The sequence below is a fragment of the Erigeron canadensis genome, chromosome 6 (genome assembly GCF_010389155.1).
Source record: "Erigeron canadensis isolate Cc75 chromosome 6, C_canadensis_v1, whole genome shotgun sequence".
In the NCBI taxonomy this organism is placed as follows: domain Eukaryota; kingdom Viridiplantae; phylum Streptophyta; class Magnoliopsida; order Asterales; family Asteraceae; genus Erigeron; species Erigeron canadensis.
The window spans coordinates 37,142,693-37,163,619 of record NC_057766.1 but is presented as its reverse complement, the minus strand read 5'-3'; the positions used below and the strand labels follow the sequence as shown (position 1 = coordinate 37,163,619).

Genomic DNA, 20,927 nt, shown 5'->3' with positions numbered 1-20,927 from the left:
AGAGAAGTCACAACACGTAAAAATGTTATTTCTAAGCTTTATAACTTAACAATTCTGAATGTTTTATACAAAGTATTTAACAAGGAACTTGTTCTAAATAACCTTTGCCCTCACAAGTATAAAAAGTGCGCAAGCTTGGTTTATTATCTTTGATTATATCAAAGATAAAACCCTTATAAAGTGCACAGTATCTATTTTCTAAGAAAGATGGTACGTATAAAACAAAAGATTATATTATATTTAATTTAACTTTTAGTATCTTTAAAAAATGATTTTTGGAATAACACATACTATCAATATTTTTATCTTTTTCACTAGTCGTTTTTTATATATAGTTGATAGTTGATCATTGCATATTTTATAGTCATCAATATGAAAATATTACTTCCTTTTATATCAACTAGAATAGTCTAAGATTTTTTGTTTATAATCCATTAGAACTAGTAATTTTAATTTTGGGCGTTGCCCCGGGAAAAACAACGTATATCGTATATAAGAGCAGTAATACATACATAATGATAAACATTTGTTGATATAACCGAATGGTGGTGGTAGTGTTGATAGAATAGAAAATTGGATTTAGTACAAAATGTATTGGAAAATTGAAGAGGTAAAAAGTTAGGGAAAAAAAAAAGTTGTTATGAAGTTAGTGGCCAAACTTGGAAAACCAAAAGTTTGTGGTATAAAGGTGTAATTAAGGGGCTAATTCTAAAAAATTAAAAGTTTTGTGGCCAAAATATAAATTTCAAAACTTTTGTAGTAAGAATAAGAAAATTAAAAGGACTACGATAAAAGTTAAAATATAAAAAAAAGTCCCTGTAGTTTTTAAGACTTTAATTGAAAAGAACAATGGTAAAAGCTGTTAAAAAAAAGTTCCGTGAAAATAATTGATCAAAGGTTACAAAGCAGAGTAATAGGTTACAAATTTGCTATGGAACTATGGGCCAAATGGCAAGTTTGATATACAGGATTACTTTAAAAATTGGACATTTATTTTTGGATAAACTACAATAAAATAATTTGCTATGGAACGAGTAATAGGTTACAAAGCAGACATTAGTGATTAGTCGTATGTAGTGGATTTGTAATTGTAATCTTACCATATTCAACAACCCAAAACCATCGACGACGATGATGTGTAAAGGAAAAAACTTGCCCATAACTCCACTAAAAAGAACAAATGAAAACTCCACTAATGATTTCGACAAAAAGATTATAAACTATCGACGATGATGCCTCCTTCGCTTGCAGAAAAAGCTCCAACTTGTTTTCGATTTCACTTCACGAATCTCATACTTCATCTTCTCACACTCCCTTTCAAGCTCAACGACACGCTCCCTCATCTCATGTATACCCGTTCTCCCCTGTGTGCTAACCATTTCACCATTAATTTTGTTACTATCCAGATTTTCAGACACAAAAAACCACCCTGCAATAGATGTACGCAGCCTTATCTGCTCAAAGAAAAGGACTTGCACTATGACACGCAAAGGAAGCCTCTCGTTCTGAGCTGCATGAGCGCTCCCCTCCAATGATAGCTTCTGAATGTTCATGAGTCTGCAGATTTGCTCGCGCTCAGAGTCTGTTATCCATGGATGTGCCTGCAATGTCATCAACCAATGATTATAATTTTAAAATATACACAAAATATTTGCCATTTTATATCAATAAAAAGATTTTAGTATGCTACCTTTAAAAAGATATCAACTGCATGATACATGCCATCAGATTGTGGACGCGCATAATCTGGAACAGCGACCGCAAGAGACTGAAACTGGGATAATTTCATGTTCACGTCTGCAGCCACGTCAGAAAGATATGAATCAACAAGATTAGCCACTGATGTCATAGAACTCAAAGATTGGCCCCCATCTTCCAACCCCTCTTCCACTATACACGGAGAATTTAGTGTACTAGAAGAGTCCATAGATATGTAATACTCTAGAATTCTTTGAAAACAATCTATGTCATACAAGGTATCCACTGAATTGAATCCTTGATTTGGTATCAGTATATCGTCTAAGTGAGCTGAATCTAATTGGGCCCCAACCCGTTTCTCCAGATTTTCCCTACAAGATGGACTCACGTGTAGCACCATGGCAGTTCTAAGTAGCCTTATAAGAAACTTAGTCCCAACAATTCCTTTTCGGTTTGGAAATAACCCCACAATATCTTCCAAAAGCGCCCTTTGATCTGCTTCAGATGGAGTATAAACCGGTTTAGAATGGCTTGCATCATTAAAACTCGATTGTCTATTCATTAAAGGTATAAATTTCTTTGCATAGCCCACAAGTGACCCAGCTATCGTCTCTGATTTCATGCCTCTTGCCTCCATAGCTAAAATTACTCGTCTATATAAATGTAAACCAAGAAAGGATACATCTTTATACCACCAGTTGTCACCTAATGTATGTGGCTTCGCAGACGTAGAGATTCCATTCAAAACTTGGTCCTGTGTGAAGTCATCCATTCCTGATGTGGAACGTGTATGCCTGTCGTATGTATTAGGACTTGGACCCAAACAAGCTTTCATTGCTAATGAATCAATGCACCTAGAAATAAGGTTTAGCTCTTCTGCATCTGAAAAAACTTCCTCACAGCTTTCAAGAGCAATCATGGTATCGGACCAAGTGCTAAACACTTGATTTAGAAAATACTCTGTTTGTGCAATCAAATTATCTTCTCCGTAATTATCAGTCATTTGAAGGTACTCTGCAGCACACCGAAGGCTGATCACATTATGGGACGTAAGCTCTAGCTTTACACCATAACAAAACTTAGCTATAATCTCAAATGATTTAGCCCCACCAGGTATGTCATTTAGATGGGCAACACAAATTAGCCCTTCTTCACTAGGATTGTCTTCAATCAGTCTAGTTAAAAGCCCACTTCTTGCCATTAAAGGAAACTGCACGAAAAGTACTGAAACATTACCTCCACTAGAAAATCATATAATGTAGTTATTTAAACCAGATCATATATGCGTACGCACACACCTTATGGAGATAAAATGATGTTTCACCTATCTCAATCATGACATCGCTTGGAAGCCCGCCAGTACACATCCTGAAAACGGGCCAAAAAATATTTAACCAAAATCGGTCAAGAGGTACAATAGTCCCGGTGATCATCTTTAATGCAGTAGTATATATATAAACACATTCCATTTACACTAAGAATAGAAATAAGATTTACAGATATATATATAACTGAGAAATTAAAATGCATGCATCAGTAAAAGTAACACATATATAAATATTTATCAGTAAAAGCAGAACATATATTTATACCATGCATGGTCTACAAGACGAAATGCGTCAGATTTTGTACCAAGCTTCATACAAGCCATGTAAATTTACGCAAAAATGTGAATGTTAATTATTACTCGTATTATTTGAGTGAAGTGGAATTACAGAAACATGGATCAAGGATGATATTTCTGGTATTGATATTATCATGATCAGTATTAATTTTTAGATCTATCTAAATAAATTAGATGATGATTAGATTAGATTAGTGAGAAACATAGAGTGGGTTTTCGTGTGTGTATGTATGTGTGCCCGAGTCTTTGGGAGGAGAGGGGAGTTCGGTTACTCTTTTTGTTTAATCTTTTATATTAATGTGGAATATATTGACTTAATTAAATATGACGCTAGTTATTGTAATAATCTGAACTTCATTACTGGTATAAAACAAATTATTCTCTCTTTTATATTAAAGTGTCACGCCATGACACAATAGTTGGGAATGGCCTAAAGATTGTCTAATTAAGAAGAGTAGACAAATAGGAAAACCAATTGGAAATATTAAAAAAGTTAAAATGTGAAAACCATGTGAACAATTGAGTGAAGTAGGTTTATAATTAGTCATATGTTAAAAGTATGAGAAATATTCTCTTAACTAAACAGCTTAATAATCATTTTAATCATGAGATGATGAAAAATAAAAAAATCAGAGGGCAAGATTATGAAAGAGAATTAGTAGATGTCACATGTCACATTCTTATAGTTTTATAAGGATTTTTAGGCTAATATTTAAAATGATTTATCATTTTCCTAAACGTATATGTATCATAACTCATTAATTATTACTTCTAAACGAATAAACACATTTTTATTTGTATTTAAATTATCCACAAGAAAACACTTGTATGGTTTTGATATGCTTACTTTTCTCTTTATTAACGGTAAATTTAGACTCAACGTCATGTCTCTTTATATATCCGACTCTAATTTAAGAGGAAACCCATTATGAGAAAACTCACGTCTCCATTCCTGAGAGCATTTTGCTCACATCAGAATTTGAACCCAAAGTCTCATAATCTCGGCTCCACCATATACCAATCCATCTATGCTAATTGGTATTAATATGCTTACTTAAGTCTTGTTTTTTACTCACTTATACATAACCTAACCAAAATTATTCCATATATGACCTTATGTTCAAACATAAATGCTTAGCAACTTTGCTTATCAAAAATAAACCAGAAGCAATATAAAATTGTAATGTACTGAGACATAAACAAAGAAAATGAAACAAAATACAATTCAAAGGCATAATAATAATTAATATAAAATAAAAATACTCGTAATAAACTTCACTTAACGTAGGGGTGTTGAAAATAACCAAACCCAAATAACTCGACCTAACCCGAATGGGTTTGGGTGGAATGGGTTGGGTTATTCGGTTTACGGGTCGTCATTTGGGTTAACCCGAATAACCCAAAGCTTAATCAGTTTGAGTTACGGGTGAAAATTCAATAATTTAGGTCAACCCAAATAACCCGAATAAGATGTTTTTTTCATTTATATACACATATATATAACACATCAAATTTGTTTAAAGTATATATTCTTGAATATTAACGATAAAACAACTATCTTTTCATTCAAGAATTCAAAAACGCAAAATTATATGTGTTTCAACCGTTTTGGATATAAAAGTTTGTTAATATCAATATTATTTAAGTTTTTGAAATTGAAATTACATTGTTTCAATGTTGCATAACTAACAAATTTTTTTAAGTTGCACGTAAATTTATCAATCACGTTTATTTGGGTCACCCAAAACCCGACCCAAAAAAACCCGAACCCGAACAACCCAAACCCATATAACCCAAAGCTTATTTGGTTTGGGTTACGGGTTGATTATAATTTTTCAAAACCCGAATAACCCGACTTAAATAATCCAAAACCCAAATAACCCGACCCATCAACACCCTTTAATAAAATAGATATCATCATCAATCAAAGACTTTTCAACAAAAAAACATTCGGTATTCATGTCCACCAACTCAGAATTCCCCCAAAATCCAAAATTTCCTCACTAAATTTCATTCCACAAAATATACAATTCCATGTTTCTTTATATTTATACGTATATCTGATACTGTATATATATAATTTTTTTTGTTGCAAAGTTTGAGTGACGATGAGCCGGCCGGCGGTACACCCAGTGGAACCGCCGCCAATGATAGATGGCAGAAATGACGCGCCGCCGCCAAGACGGGTGAGAATGAAAGACGTACAAGGGATGCCCGGTACGCCAGCCGGGCTCATCCTCCGTGTCCTTCAGTTTATCTTCGCCGTCATTTCACTTTCCGTCATGTCTTCCACCTCCGATTTCCCCTCCGTCACCTCTTTCCGGTACCACCCTTAACTAAATATTATTTTATTCTGAATTTTTTGCATTAAAATTTATTAGTAAAGTTAGTATTGCGGTGTGCGTTTTAGTTAGAGAGAAGTCGTTTTCATTATTCAAGAAAATATACTTTATTCCGGAAATTTGGAAAAACATAAGTAGTTTTCCGTTTATGGAACAGAAAGTAATTGAAAACTACTATTTAGTTATAAATTAGAAAAGCAGAGTGTTTTGTTTTTGGAAGACTTGTTATTGGAACATGTTTTAGACTGGAAAGAAGAAGAATATATATATGTGTGTATGCATATGATTAACTTGTATTGTTACAATTTGAGTAACAAGATAATGTAAAGACTATAATTTGAGTCGTGTTAGTTTTAATAGATTCGAGAAGCTGAAATGTGCATAGGCAGAGAATTTGGGGCACCAGAAGTTTTACAACTAGCGTATATAGGTTAGTTGTGTACCTGTGTAGTTCGTTTTTGGCATAGAAGCATGAATTCTGGCATATGTACAGTTACAAACCTACATGTTTATTGTTGTTTGAATTGGTAATGTGGCTGACGGGTGTACAGATATAGATATTAGAAAGTTCATTGACAGGCCAATCGTAAATCAAGTATTCTGTAGGTATTAATAGAAATTACCGAATCATGATAGACATGAATGCCTGGCTTTCAAATATTTGGTTATATTTAGTGAGGTTATCAGGATAAACTGGTAAAGTTAGGCTCAAATCTCAATGCAACCTGAAAACGAATAGAAAACACAGAGGGTAATGGAATGGTCTGTTGCTATTTCATTTGTGTCGTTCCTATCATTTTTGGGTGTGAAGTGATAAATCTGGAAGGTAAGTTTTCACTATCTTCGCTAGTTAGGACTGTTGTGAGCATACACTACACAGGGTTGCTATCTACTTATTTTAGATTGTAACTGTAATGGACAATAGTAATACTTGTTAGAAACCAGAATTATTGTCTATGTATTTATTCTGAGTCAAAATATATTGTTCAGATTACTTTTATGGTTGAAGGTGCATATGGTATCTTAGCATATTAACGCTGATTGCTAGAGGATGCACAAGATAATTTATTTAAAATTTACAAACTAAGCGAAAAACTTAAGCACACTAAGTAACCACTATACAAGATTAGAAAGACAGAATCAAGAAGATCCAAAACGGAACTGACAACAATTTGCTTTGTCAGAAGTTAGAACAGATGGCCAATCTGAAAGTCCACAAATTAAGTTGCTTACGTGTTGCCTATGGGTAGATTGATCTTGCATTTTTTTGGTAATTCTTCGTAAGAAAAATCTTTTGCTTACATACTAGGAAACTTCTATTTTAAGCACTTATTTCACAAAGGGATATCCTTCATGCCTTGTAGACGTCCATATACTTAATAAAGCACCACCATTTTAAGACGCACCGTAGTTTATATCTAGTTTTTTTTATATGTAAGAAGTTGCAAAGAATCTAACCAAATAGTTTGGTCTCCCTCTAGATACCTTGTAGGTGCTGTTGGGTTGCAATGTTTGTGGAGCTTGTCAGCAGCCATAATCGATGTATATGCACTTTGTGTCAAAAGAAGCTTGAGGAATCATGCAGTTATTACTGTGTACACTATCGGTGACGGGGTAAGATCTCTTAAATCTTTTGCCAACAAATAATTATATGCTCTTTGGATGAGAAGTCTAACAGGCGATTTCTGTACATATCCTTTGACAGGTTACATCGACACTTACTTTTGCTGCTGCATGTGCATGTGCGGGCATCACAGTTCTTATCAGCAATGATCTTAATACATGTGACGTGAATCATTGCAAAAGGTTCATGTCAGCCACTGCTATGGCATTTCTAAGTTGGTTCGCTGTATCTCCGTCTTTTTTCTTGAACTTTTGGTCTTTGGCATCACAATGACAGAAAACAGCCAATCCTCACCAATCCTTAATTTTGATATGTTTGACATTTTGAAGGAATGTAATCTATCCGAGGCTGTGAGGTACAGAGTTTTTTTTTTTTTTTTGCTCTTTTGCAGGTTTAACTAACTAAAATGTCAAATTTTGTATGGTTTTGTACCTGTAATTTAAATTGGTCAGTCGTCACAACGTTAGCTTTTCCGGCTATAGTATATTGAATGGTTACACGTTTGAAAGTGTTTCCTTTTGCTTTTAATTTACCTGTTTATGTTTAGAGGAGTCTTAAATTAGGAAAACAATGTTTAAAAAAAAAGTTATTACCATGATATGTTATGACATCCAAAATATTTTTGGAGTAAAAACATTGCATTAGTCGTTTAACTTGACCAAGGTAGGAAAATCCAATATAACGCAGCCATCGATCTTATTTGATGAACAAAGTCTTATTATCCAGGTAAACTTTAATTGAGAAATATAACTTTACCAACAAATCCAAGCATGAATCAACTTTGCTTCCAAACAGCAAAAGCTTGGTTAAATTCTGAGCAAACCACACACAAGAAAGAGTAGATCCTCTTCCTCCCTCTAGTTAAAGAGAACAAGCCTCGTACAACAATACATCTATTATCCAATGTATATATCATGCAATTCTGGTTCTTAAGTAGTTGTCTACGGGTCTAAATCTCTAAAACGACAGTTGAAGGTGAAGGATTTGAGGTCAAAAATCTAACTGTCACCGTCTCTTAAAAAACCTACATGATTACAACTTCTGCACTGCAACTTCCCGGCTTCAAGCTCTCATCTTAAAAGTTCTGAACTCTCGCTAATAACTATATATTATCGTGATAAAGTAAAACATACTACTCTTATCATAGAGAAGTTATACTCTGTGGAGCCTTTTGGTCACATTGCCAAATTTTATTTTCCCGAATGGTGTCCCAAACCTGTTAACGACGAAGTCAGGATAACAAACCTCTAGTTTAATTTAGTACCAAATGTTCCATTGTATAAAATGGAATGATAATCTTGCAGATTTATCAAATAGTTCCCAGTTTATAAGATCAAAACACCTTCATCAACAAGTTGATAAACATGTACCTTATTTTAGGTCAAACTAGAAACTCTTAAATGACTGAAAACCAATGGCTGGGAAGCCAAGGGAATACCATGAATGCAACTATGCTAGAACAGAAAGCATGTTCTCTGGTCAAGTTCCTTGTGAGTTGTGTCATTTAGTTGCTAGAAGCTACAGATATTTGACATGGAGACATGATTGTGGTCCCTGATTACATCAATCATAACTCACACCATGAATTAAGAAAAAATCCATGACTACATCGATAACAAGATTACAACCACTCAAATCTCTGTTTTGCGTATGCATACCTCATAGTTAAACCTATTCCCAATTTTAACTGTTTCCAAATCCATACCTAGCAAGTGTTTGGATGTCAAATTGTTGGCTGGAATTTTGACATCAAGTTTGTCACACACTCAAGCAGCCAAGCTTATACATTTGAAACTGTTTTGCTTTGCTCTTGTTTTACCGTTTATATTTCGTAAACTTCAAATAGGAAAATCAATTTTTAAGAAAAAAAGGAGAGAGATGTCTTATTTGAAAAACGGAATTAGTTTTCTGTGATACATTCTAATATATAAATTGCATATAAAATAACCTTCTTCTGATACATACTTGCAAATTGTAATAAAAAGAAGCGAGTGTAATCAAATAAAACTTCATCGGCCATCAAATCCAAATGAAACAATCAACTTCTTTCTACACAGTAAAAACTTTATCTAAATGGTAAAGAAACTTCATTAAACTATGTCATCTCTCTTTTTCTTTTACCAGAACAAGCGTCATATAACAAAATCCAATGCGTGAAGTAATTGCACCATGTTGTCACCTCTCACGAAATTGCAGTTATAGAGTTGTCTCTTGAATTAAATATCCAGAAACAACAGTTCAAGGTGAAGAATTTGAGGCTGATAAGCAGCAATAACTTGAATATATATTTGGTCAAAAATGCGAAGGTTCACATCATCTATCTCAAAACATTTACATGGTTACATTTTTCTGCATACTACACTTCAGCTTCTCAGCTTCAAGCTCTTGTTTCAAATTCTCAACCCTTTCCAACAAGTTTATATTCTCCTGATAAATTAAAAAACAATAAATATAAGAAATCCCACTCCTTTCTGTTGCATTATCACAAAGATATTTCACATTAACAAAATACTATACCTTCTGCAACATATCTAGCCTTTTCTTCATACTGGAAGCACTATAATCCTGAAGAGTCTCCTTAACCTGTTTGTTAATAACAACAATACTGCTGAGTGATAAAGCAAATATACAAACGATAAACAAAAAAGTGAAAAGACATGGATTATCGTTGTGATTGGTTTGATGACTTCAATCCACAGACAGAAACATGATAGAACCCCTAGCTACAAAAAACTTTATGATCATACAGAACCCGGTAGTCAAAGAAATCCTAATGGGTCATGAGGCCATATTCAAGACGATGTTGAAACATGTCATGGCTTTGGAGTTTGGACCTAATGGCATTCTGCCTGCTCCATCTACATATCCCTTTAGCCTTTTGAAAAAACACTTCTGGTTTGTCAACTTCCAATAGGGGGTCGGGTTAATTATTTCAAACTACACAATTCCAAATCATACTCTAACAAATACTGCATTACTAAACCTCAAAACTAGCGTACCATCAATCCATCAGTAGTTCCTTTATATATATATATATAGAGGAAAGTTATTTTTAGTACAAGGGTTTAAAAAAGTACAAAAAGTACAAGGTATTTCCTCCTTTTTCTTCCTTCTTCCTTCCATCTCCGACCACCACCACCACCACCATGATCATCTCCGACCACCACCATGATCCTCCGGCGACGGCGACCATCTCCGACGAGAGTTACACATGTGTAACTAACTTACACATGTGTAAGTACAACTTTTTTTTTAGCATTTTAGGGTCTAAAATTTTCTGGTTTTTTCCTTCGCGAGACAATCACCACCAGCCACCATCATCTCCGACCACCCCAACCACGGCGCCGGCGCCGGCATCAAGGGCTTCGCCCGTACCGTAGCAAACCGTCACCATCTCTTGGATCGCCGCCCATCAAATCCATACGATTCCCATATGCGTCCCTTGACGGTCAGCTTATAACGGATGAGGGCCTCTGGCCCGTACCGTATCCACCCGAAAACGAACCTGATTCTCGCCGGAAAGTTAACTTACACACGTGTAAGTTGTAGTTACACATGTGTAAGTCTCGCCAGAGATGGTGGCCGTCGCCGGAGAATCATGGTGGTGGTCGGAGATGATCATGGTGGTGGTGGTGGTGGTGGTCGGAGATGGAAGGAACAAGCATGTATAAATTAACTTAGACATGTACTTTTTGTACTTTTTTAAATGCTTGTACTATAAATAACTCACCCCTATATATATATATATATATATATATAGGGAAAAGTTAAATTAGGGACTCTTTATTTTAGGGACTCCTTATTTTAGGGACTGTTAGGGACTCCTTCTACCTCCTTCTCCGGCCACCACCACCATCATCTCTGACCACCACCACCACCACCATGATCATCTCCGACCACCACCATGATCCTCCGGCGACGGCGACCATCTCCCGCGAGACTTACACATGTGTAAGTAACTTACACATGTTTTAAGTACAATTTTTTTTAGGTAGATCACCCATCACCGGTCACCCCCTATGACCTATCACCCTCTATGACCTATCACACTATGACCTATCACCCTCACTGACCTATCACCCCCACCAGCTTTGGTTTATGAACATCCTTAAGGGCGAAGCCCGCTCCGAATCATAATTTTTATTCAACTTATACATGTGTAAGTGTCGCTGAAGATGAATATGGCCGGAGATGTCACCAGAGATTATCAGTGGTGATTAGATCTGATGAAAATGGACGGTCTAGATCGAGTCCCTAACAGTACCTAAAATAAGAAGTCCCTAATCGAACCCATCCCCCTCTCTCTCTCTACCCATCCCCCCCTCTCTCTCTCTCTCTCTATATATATATATATATTCTAGATAGTGGAATGATAATGTTGCAAGGCTTCAACACACTACGCTAAAACACATCATAGAACGTTTTCACAAGAACGTGATTCGTGAAATGTATATAAAAATATAACATACTCTTTTGAGCTCCTTAGTACACTTGGTAGCTCGTTCTTCGGCCTCATCGAATCTGAGCCTCCACTCTGCAGACTCATCAACCGCTTCCTTATTTGCAAGATCAAACTCCCTTCTGCAATAATAAACCCCAAAAAATAGTAACATTATTATTTTTAGTATTAGAAAAATAAAAGTTACATTGTCTAGGGATAAAAATAAAAGTTACATTATCTAGGGACAACCCAAAAACCCATGTCAGACCCAAAACTAAAAATCTTATTAAAACTAAATTCTGAGAAATAATAATTGAACATAAAAGCCTGTTCTTTTATAGAATAATAATATGTTAAAGATGTAAACTAAATGAAATTACCGCAGTAAATCGGTTTCAATGGATGAAATTTGAAAATCAATGGTCCAAAGCCTCAAGTAAACCGCGAGTCCAAAAGCCATCACGATTACCACGCCGATCAAGAACGGCCGCCGTCTTAGTATCATCATCGTTTTGAATTAATAATATGTATGAGTATTTAGATGACCGCAGATGGCCGGAAAATGATAACTACGCGGGCCATATAACAAAAACCTCTGTTTACTTAATTTTTGTAAGAGTTAATTAAATAAACTTACAACTTTCGTCCAAGTTTAATAAATTATAATTTTAGTCTAAAAAATTTTGTTCCGTCAATACTTTTGGTCTTGATCATAAACATCACGTGTTTGGCACGTAATTGGTAATCTCGTAATTTGGCTTAGAGTTAATTACAGAAATCGTCCCTATCATGAACCACCACTTTCAATTTTGGTCCCTAGCTTTTAGTAACTAACTTTAAGCAAATAAATTTAAACTAAATCTAAAAACCCAAAATCTTATCAACATATATTAAACTAAATCTCATATAAAAACATCTATAAATAGTATATACAAACTTTTAATAAATCACACAAAGAGAGCCACAACAAATGAAAAGGAAATGAGATGTGACTATGTGAATGCTACTGTAAAGACATGTGTGCGTGAGGAAACTAAAAAGAAATGAAACAAATAGAAGCTCACGTCTCTTAATAACTTCAAATTCGGATTCAAGTGAGCGATGGGAGATTGGTGACTCACAACCACTGCCATCTCCGGTGACTCCAAACTCGGTAACTCTTCCCTCCCCTCCAAACCCGGTAACTCAGATCTTGGCAATGATTTATTATAAGTTTGTATATATTATTTATAGATGTTATATATAAGATTTAGTTTAATATATGTGTATAAGATTTTGGGTTTTAGATTTAGTATAACTACTTTGGCCTAAAATTAATTATTAAAAGCTAGGGATCAAAACTGAAAATGATGATTCACGATAGGGACGATTTTTGTAATTAACTCTAAGCCAAATTACGAGATTGCACATCACGTGTCAAACACGTGACTTTCTTTTTAACGGACGTTTATGGTGACCATATATATTTAACGGACGTTTATTGTGTGTAAATACTTAGATTAAATCTAAGTTTTTGAAAAAGTTTATAAATGCGAATGAACATAGATAAAGGTTCCCCAAATGTTAGGCGCCCAAACGACCTAATCGAAATTTAACAATTATCTTTTTCCTTTTTCTAAGTAAAATATCCTTTTGATACTTAGCCGGGGTGGGCAATATACATTGTACATAGCACATCTATACTTCTATACTACTATATAAAAATTATAACTCCTATGTTGAAAGTTTACATAAATGGGACATGTGAATTGATCAAAATACCCTTAATGAATTCAATCACCATCAACCCTTAATATTAAATTACACCATTAGTCTATTATATTAGAAAATATTTCTACTAACCCCTTTAAATCAAATACTTTTACTTACACCAATAGATGTCGCCACAACCGTCATCGCTGACTCGCCGCCGCATTGCGCGGATACCATGCTTAAAGCTAAAAATATCATGTGATCACATATAATGATATAAATCATTATATTTACCAATTTAGCCATAATTCTTATTATACTTTACAATTATCCATTTAGTGTTAAGAATAAATACAGAAAGCATCATGGGAATAATGTAACTCTTTGTTGAATTGCCTGTTTATAGCGATTCTATATACGTACATTTATATTCCTATACAAAATTTTCTTTATTTTTAACATAAAACAAATTATCTTTAATCAATTAAGTACAGAAAATATTCATCTGGTAAACAAAGTTGGTGATTAGTTTTTGTTATTTTCTTGTTTTCAATATTACCACCTAATATGCTCTAAGTGACTATCATTATTTGAATTAATTAACCATCCATGGGATTGAAGCATCATTACTGGTGGCTAACTTTATCAGATAAACGTGATCAATATTAGAATAATGAAAATTTCCAAGTTAATTAACCTAATTTCACTTGTTAATATGTAAATCAAATGCATGTTTACTTAAAGATGCCAAACCATTATGTTTGCATCTCATTTAGTCAACTGTTATCGATCACCTCCCAAGCTAAAAAAAAAAAAGATAATCCTATTTGTATCAATCTGTAATAATTTAACACATGTAAAAAGACAATTAAACAATTACTTAATATTATACATGCGTGATTTTATTTGCAAGGTTAACTCAATGTTTAATTACATTTTTCTTAATATATATATATATATATATAGTAAACAAATATTCTACATGGCGTAATCAAGATATGTAACCATTAACCAAATGTTGTTCGGAAGAAATTAAACCTTAATTAGTTCACCAATCATTGTCAGAACAATAAGAAGTCGCAATAACGATGCTGAAAAGTTTGACGACTGAAATTGGGTACATATAGTATTGTAGTGACGAATAACTACCTATGTAAGGTTCATTTGAGAACCATTTTAATTAAAAAAATTATGAATTTTTTTATATTATAAATTGATGTTTATATGTGAACATATTCATTCATATTATTACATATGAACTGTTATGTTATACTTATAATTACCAATGTTCATATAATGTTCATACGTGAATAGTTCTCACATGATCCTTCCCACTTAAAAAACTAATCAAGCCAAAAATTAAAACAAAATGAAAATATATTATATAGATGTTCACATTATGCGACAACAAATTTAATACAACATGAAGGTGTTACAATAGGTGTTATGATAACTTTAATTTCATACCAGATATTTATGGAACAAAATAGTATTATCATGATCACGCAAAGTATAAAAGAAAATGTTTTGATTAATTAAAAAAATTCATTATTAGTTTTTATAACTATAAATTATAAAATGTAAGTTATCTATACTATATTATAAAAAGAATAACCCTTTTTATTTTTGGTAATGTTGAAAATATGTAATATTTTCACTTAACACCCCTTAAAATACTTTCATATACACTATCCTCTTAACATTAATGATTAAATTACACTGTCAGTCCTTTATCATTTAAAATATGTCCATTAACCTTTTACATCAATTATATACGCAACTCACCGCTGCTCCACCACCAACAGTCGTCCAACCATCACACCGTCGCCGCTACGACTACTGCTGCATAGCGCGGGTACCGTGCTAGTAATAAGTTAAGTTAATACGGAATATTTTTTAAAAGGTAATTGTGTTCATTATTATAAACCTGTCAGACAACTTCCATATCTTAAACATTTTTTGTAATCTTAAATTTAAATGGTAATATTTCTAGTTATATGCAGATTATCAATCAAAAGTCCGTTGCATCATCAACGGAAGTCCCATATGCTCTACCATTTTTGACCGTAAACAAAAAGACATGCCATCTTTTTCTTCCAATCACAAGATTAGACGTAATTACATGTTTACATCATAATGTTAACATTTCTTTATCTTATTTTTTTGTCTAAGACAACTTAAAACCGTATTTATTTCCTTTGTTAAAAAGGAGAATGATCTAACAAATTGAAATTGTAAATGATTGAAAAAAATGAAACTTAAATTAAGAACCAAAAAATAGTTCGGAACTTCATTTTCTCTATTTATATTTTAAATATGAAAAATGATAAGTGAAACCATAAAAACTTCACTTAACGTACATTAAAAATGATACATTTTCGTATTAAAAGTTCAGCTCATGAATTTATGCTAAGTATATAAATATTTAATGTAAATCAACAAAAACTTTTAGAACTTTGTTTAACAAAATCCTTTAAATATCAATTTATGTTGTAAGAAGTAATTAAAGAATTAAAATGGGAAAGACTAGCCAATTAATGAATAAATGGTATAAACGATTTAATTTATCTTGAAGGGTTATGGTAGATGGAGTGCACCTTTCTTACTTACCACACCCTATTCTTGACAAATTGAGTGAAATATCTCTCTTGCTTTAGATTATTTTATTCTATAGGTCTATTTGTATTTCAAAATTAATGTTTAACTTAACTAGTGGATTTTTAAGACACATATCACTATTGCTTAAAGGTACGTGTTGGGTATAACTAAATTGTTATCGGATAACTTGTTTCCGAATTAGAATAGACCGGATAAAATAATCTTTTTTTTAAAAAAACAAAAATATACATGTATGTGTATGTATACAGTATAGACAATTTTCGTTACTATCCATCTTTTAATGGGTTCCACGCCACAAAATCAATTAAAAGTCCCCGATTTCGTAGATTAAAGTCAACATTTCTCAATCGCCTTATATCTTTGCCAATTCTAGCTTAATTGGACGAGCATAGTGTCCGCGTGTTGCAGTGGCTAGAAAGTGATCACAAATAAAAGGGAGGCGGTGGTGGAGAGCGAGGTAGGCGGTGGAGAAGGAGAGCAGCGGCGGAAGAGGGTGATAGAAAGTCGATGGGAGTGTGTAATGATTAGAGAGGATGGGGAAATGATGGTATATAAGGATATTATGTTTAAGTAGGGGTATTTTGGGAAGAAAAAAAATGCTGAATTTAAGAAATTCAATACTTTTTGTAAGAGAGTATAGATATAGATATAGATAAGGATTGTTATTGTTAATTAGTAATTACAAAGAAAATACTTGTTTACATAAAGATGTAACATTTATTTATTTTTTTAAAAATCACAATAAACAAGTTTTTTTAAGGCATAAAAATAAAGAAGTGAATATGATACTGTTTTTACTATTGATATAACTTATCAGTTGTTGACATGTTGTAACCAATAAAAAAATATATACATCAAGTTTGTCTTTCGCATATGTCTAATTAATTTTCAATTCTTCGTGTTATCCAAATTTCAATAGTGTACTACAAAAACGTAACAAACTTAAAGACAAAATGTACGACATTGTATGGTATTAGTCATCTTTTCTTAAAAAAATTTTTTTTAAAGGTATCGATCATTTGCTCGCAACAGGGAATTGAATCTATCTTACGTTATCTTAATCGGGTCCGCGCTAGAGAGCCCTCTCACCCACAATATCTACTAGGAGGGCAAACCTCCAACTAAACCACCCGAAGACACGATATTTTAATTGAGGTAAAACTTTGCCCCCTCTGCAAGACTCAAATTTGCTTCACTAGAGGACTTTATTTGTGAAATACCTTTGAAATGTCATTCCCATGTCTCGAGCTCGAGATTTTCAACATGAAAAGCTGATGCTCAACCATTTAGCTAAATAATGTAAAATGATTGATCCTTTTAAATATTAGTCTAAAAATTCTTTTAAAACCTTATGAATGTGACAAGTGGATTCCATTTAATATCTTTCCTAATCTTTCCACTTGAATTTCCACATGTTATCATCCAATAAATTAAGAGGATTTTTAGACTAATGAATTAAGAGGATTAATCATTTTCCTTAAATAAATGATGACCAGACAATTGATTTATCTAGCTAAAAAGATTTAAATGCGTCATAGACTTGTTTTCAAGATTTTTTTTCCTCAATTAACAGCATAGTTTTATCAAATAAAGTAATCTATTGTTATAAACCATGTTGTTTAGGTAATATATATAAGACAACTTTGAGTAGCTAGTAGACTTTTAAAATAGCGATGTTAAAGTTCTACGCTTTTGTGTAATAATGGGGACCAAAATGGGGCTACCTAAAAGCAGATAAGTACTTATTTTTCAAGAAATCAATGCTTGCACTCTAGGTCTCGATCTTTTTACGGTTTTTGGGTAACTAAAGTAAACTTTTTCATTTTGTAAGTCTTCTTTTCAACTATATACAATCGAAAAAGCAAAAGTATGACATAGATCATGAGTTTCAGAATTTCATATATGATAAGTATATATAAGAAACCCGTGAAATAAAGAAAGGAAATGATACTGAGAAATATGTTCTAAATAACATTACAAAATAAACGTACGTAACAAAGAAAAAGTAATGATACAAGATTGATACATATCGGAAAATGACAGAGTAAATATTCTTCTGTCATGAAACGATGATCCATGGTGTTAGACTTACAAATCATTCTACTAATTAATTAATTATTAATGTTAAATTAACTATTGATCGATCACTAATAGACATTAGACATTTTTTTGTACCTCTTTGATATATATTATTTGCTTAACATATATGGTGCACATGCATTAATTAATTAAATCTTAACCTTGTTCAAAACCGGTTTGCTTCCAAATAGCATTTCTAACCCTACTCAAATCTCTGCCTTTAAGCCTTCTTCCAACACCTTCATGAACAGAAAATGAAGCAATTCTAGTCCTTGCTAAATACTCATGAGGTGGCAACTTCTCATAATTATCATCATGATCATCATTATCATTACTATAATTATGATCATGATCATAATCACTAATGTCTCTAGTACTCCCATGATGCTTGTATTCATCTCTCAAAATCTTGGACCAATCGGGTACGTTAACCGGCAATGACTTGGCCATTGGCACTTTTTTTTGTTGGTGATGATGAGTTTTCAATGGAAACTTTGATTTTCTTGATATGGGCATGTTTTGATGAGGCTCATTAGAATAATTGTCAACCCCAGTGTTCCAGATGTCGGATTCGTTCATCTCGAATCCGTCATCATCGTCCACGGGGTTGATTCTATGATCACCACCACCACCAAGATAAAGAAACTTTGGTTTTTGATCATGGTGATGAAACTTTCTTGTTGCCATTTTGAAGATAAATCTTAGGATTTAACTTAAAGGAAAACGGGCTTGTTCTTTAGGATCAAAAAGCGGGTATGGAAGTTTGATTGGTTGGCCTAGGTGGTTGTTGATGGGTCATCCAAGGTGTATATAATGGTGTAATGGATAAGCCCTAAGCTAAGTCTTGTATTAAAACATATCATTATTATTTATATATATATCATGGAGGTTGATAAGAAAATAGTTATTGTGAAGTTACAAATATCATCCTTGACGTTTTGGTGAGGTTCTAGCTGCTGCCCCTATACATATTAATGACACGCGACTTGAAATCATTCTCCTTGGCCACAAAATAAACTATTTGACTTTGTTTTATGAAATTTAAGGGTGTGTTTGATTTAAAGCCATGAGAATCAAATAATGAGTTTCATTTTCATTGATATTGATATACTGGATTAGATTTATAATTGAAAACCATACAAAAAAAAAATTAAACAATTTTTAAACCTACATGGCGCAGCTATAGTGATTTCAACCAATTTAACAAAAATTACAATTTTTCCCATCCTAGAGGCTAAGTTTATGATAATAAATGTTGTCAACACCAATATGATGTTGCGTACTTGCTTCCATATATTTATAAATCACACATGAAAGATATAAGAGTAAAGTTCTATGTGATGTTATCCAGCGCGTTCATGCTAATGCAAGAACATGTTATTAAATATCCCATGTATATGTTGTCCAATTTTTTGGTGTATTTAATTAGGAGGTAAAGAAATGGATTAGATGTAGTGATAAATGTAGCAACTTTTTGGGTGTGAATCTTGATGCTCTCACTATTCAAGAAAGAAATTCAATTTTATGAAATAAGGGAGTATTATGTAACTAGAATCAACCTCAGGGGGTGAATAGCATGATTGAAGAAAAACACTTTGTGTAGCATATTTCACATCAGATAGAGGAATTGATCTCTAGACGGGTGTCCTTGGGCTTTACGGTGGACCCTTTTATGGTGATCAATAATAGAGAGAGAGCTTGGATCGACTAAATTATCCCATAAATCGTAAGTGGCATTATTAGAGGTCCTACTTATCTTAAAATTATTCTATATGTTTTTATCTGTATTGCAATATATTCTTCATTTAACAAGATAATAATCGTGGTTTCTAAAAAAAAGTATTTGTATTATTATGGAGAAATATGTTCAAAACTTTTTAAAAGTTTTACTTGTGAGTAAAAGTTTTAATACCTCTAGTTCAATTCAAAAAAATAATATGAGCCATAATAATGATTAATCATCTTACTTACATTATTAATGATTTTTGTCCAAATCAAAAGAGTATGATATATCAATTTAATTTAATTAAGTGAATAAGCTATTAAGACGTGACACAATAATTTTAGTGATATATTTTTTTTTTTTTTGTCTTTTTATGCTATGGTGACACAGTTTAAGATGTGACACAATAATATTAAATGTTTAAGTGATGCTTTCATAACAGCAAAATACGAAATAAGTCGAATTCAACAACAATATTATTTCTACTCTAGATTTATTATAACAGTATTATATTGATCATAAAGTACAGGTAGTACAATGTGTATTTTAGGACAAGCTAAGATTCTTTTGTAAGGATTTATCTTTAATCAACTCAAATATACGGAGTATAAGGTTGTAACGCTTGGTCAATCGTTGACGATTGAGATATATTTCAATGATAAAAGTATTGCCAATATTTTTTCCTAGAAGGGGTGGGTTTTCCGTTAAGGGTTTCCTCTAAATTTGGAAATGCGGGTTTGAGCGCCTGTTGATATGTTCAGTGAAATATATATAAAAAAAATAATAATAAATAATTGGATGGGAACCTCTATATCTCATGTATCATTTGATACTCACTAATCCTCCAGCTAAGTAGCTGGATAAATTCGGGTTTGGGTGGAGCTACAGTTTGCTATTGATAAAAAATAAAGAAAAGAAAAATCCTTTTTAATATATGAGGGCATCTCCAATGGTAAAATCTTTTGTAAAAGTTATTTTTATAAAAAAAACTATTCAAAAGCTTTTGCTCCAATAATAAAAGCATAAAAAAAACCATCAAAAACCATTAAAATTCAATTAAATGTTGATGAAAGAGATAGTTTATT

General features: G+C 32.8%; 4 protein-coding genes across 4 annotated transcripts; 1 reads left to right on the top strand and 3 right to left on the bottom strand.

Moving 5' to 3' along the window:
* Positions 1-1,220: 1,220 nt before the first annotated feature.
* Positions 1,221-3,349, bottom strand: LOC122604810 (BTB/POZ domain-containing protein At5g03250-like). The gene is made up of 4 exons (XM_043777675.1): positions 3,291-3,349; positions 2,997-3,066; positions 1,691-2,908; positions 1,221-1,601 (listed from the first exon to the last, which is right to left on the bottom strand). The coding sequence occupies exons 1-4, from the start codon at positions 3,347-3,349 to the stop codon at positions 1,221-1,223; spliced, it is 1,728 nt and encodes a 575-aa protein (XP_043633610.1).
* A 1,928-nt stretch (positions 3,350-5,277) lies between these two features.
* Positions 5,278-7,749, top strand: LOC122605410 (CASP-like protein 5A1). The gene is made up of 3 exons (XM_043778357.1): positions 5,278-5,645; positions 7,146-7,278; positions 7,370-7,749. Exons 1-3 carry the CDS (start codon positions 5,431-5,433, stop codon positions 7,559-7,561), a joined length of 540 nt encoding a protein of 179 aa, XP_043634292.1. The 5' UTR covers positions 5,278-5,430; the 3' UTR covers positions 7,562-7,749.
* Positions 7,750-9,539: 1,790 nt separating this feature from the next.
* On the bottom strand, positions 9,540-12,334 carry LOC122605904. The gene is made up of 4 exons (XM_043778864.1): positions 12,110-12,334; positions 11,758-11,869; positions 9,806-9,871; positions 9,540-9,715 (listed from the first exon to the last, which is right to left on the bottom strand). Exons 1-4 carry the CDS (start codon positions 12,235-12,237, stop codon positions 9,620-9,622), a joined length of 402 nt encoding a protein of 133 aa, XP_043634799.1. The 5' UTR covers positions 12,238-12,334; the 3' UTR covers positions 9,540-9,619.
* Positions 12,335-17,988: 5,654 nt separating this feature from the next.
* LOC122605987 lies at positions 17,989-18,950 on the bottom strand. Its single transcript, XM_043778952.1, has one exon. The coding sequence runs from the start codon at positions 18,804-18,806 to the stop codon at positions 18,276-18,278; it is 531 nt and encodes a 176-aa protein (XP_043634887.1). The 5' UTR covers positions 18,807-18,950; the 3' UTR covers positions 17,989-18,275.
* Positions 18,951-20,927: the final 1,977 nt, after the last annotated feature.

Bases quoted from the DNA above. Each gene is read 5' to 3' on its own strand.
- LOC122605410 (XM_043778357.1), top strand. From the start codon at position 5,431: ATGAGCCGGCCGGCGGTACACCCAGTGGAACCGCCGCCAATGATAGAT. The intron at 5,646-7,145 runs GTACCACCCTTA...GTCTCCCTCTAG, and splicing joins CCCTCCGTCACCTCTTTCCG to ATACCTTGTAGGTGCTGTTG. The intron at 7,279-7,369 runs GTAAGATCTCTT...ATCCTTTGACAG, and splicing joins TGTACACTATCGGTGACGGG to GTTACATCGACACTTACTTT.
- LOC122604810 (XM_043777675.1), bottom strand. From the start codon at position 3,349: ATGGCTTGTATGAAGCTTGGTACAAAATCTGACGCATTTCGTCTTGTA. The intron at 2,909-2,996 runs GTGTGTGCGTAC...CTTTTCGTGCAG, and splicing joins CATCATTTTATCTCCATAAG to TTTCCTTTAATGGCAAGAAG. The intron at 1,602-1,690 runs GTAGCATACTAA...ATGACATTGCAG, and splicing joins CAGTTGATATCTTTTTAAAG to GCACATCCATGGATAACAGA.
- LOC122605987 (XM_043778952.1), bottom strand. From the start codon at position 18,806: ATGGCAACAAGAAAGTTTCATCACCATGATCAAAAACCAAAGTTTCTT.
- LOC122605904 (XM_043778864.1), bottom strand. From the start codon at position 12,237: ATGATGATACTAAGACGGCGGCCGTTCTTGATCGGCGTGGTAATCGTG. The intron at 11,870-12,109 runs GTAATTTCATTT...TTATTATTGCAG, and splicing joins ATTGAAACCGATTTACTGCG to AAGGGAGTTTGATCTTGCAA. The intron at 9,716-9,805 runs GTATAGTATTTT...TTAATTTATCAG, and splicing joins GGCTAGATATGTTGCAGAAG to GAGAATATAAACTTGTTGGA.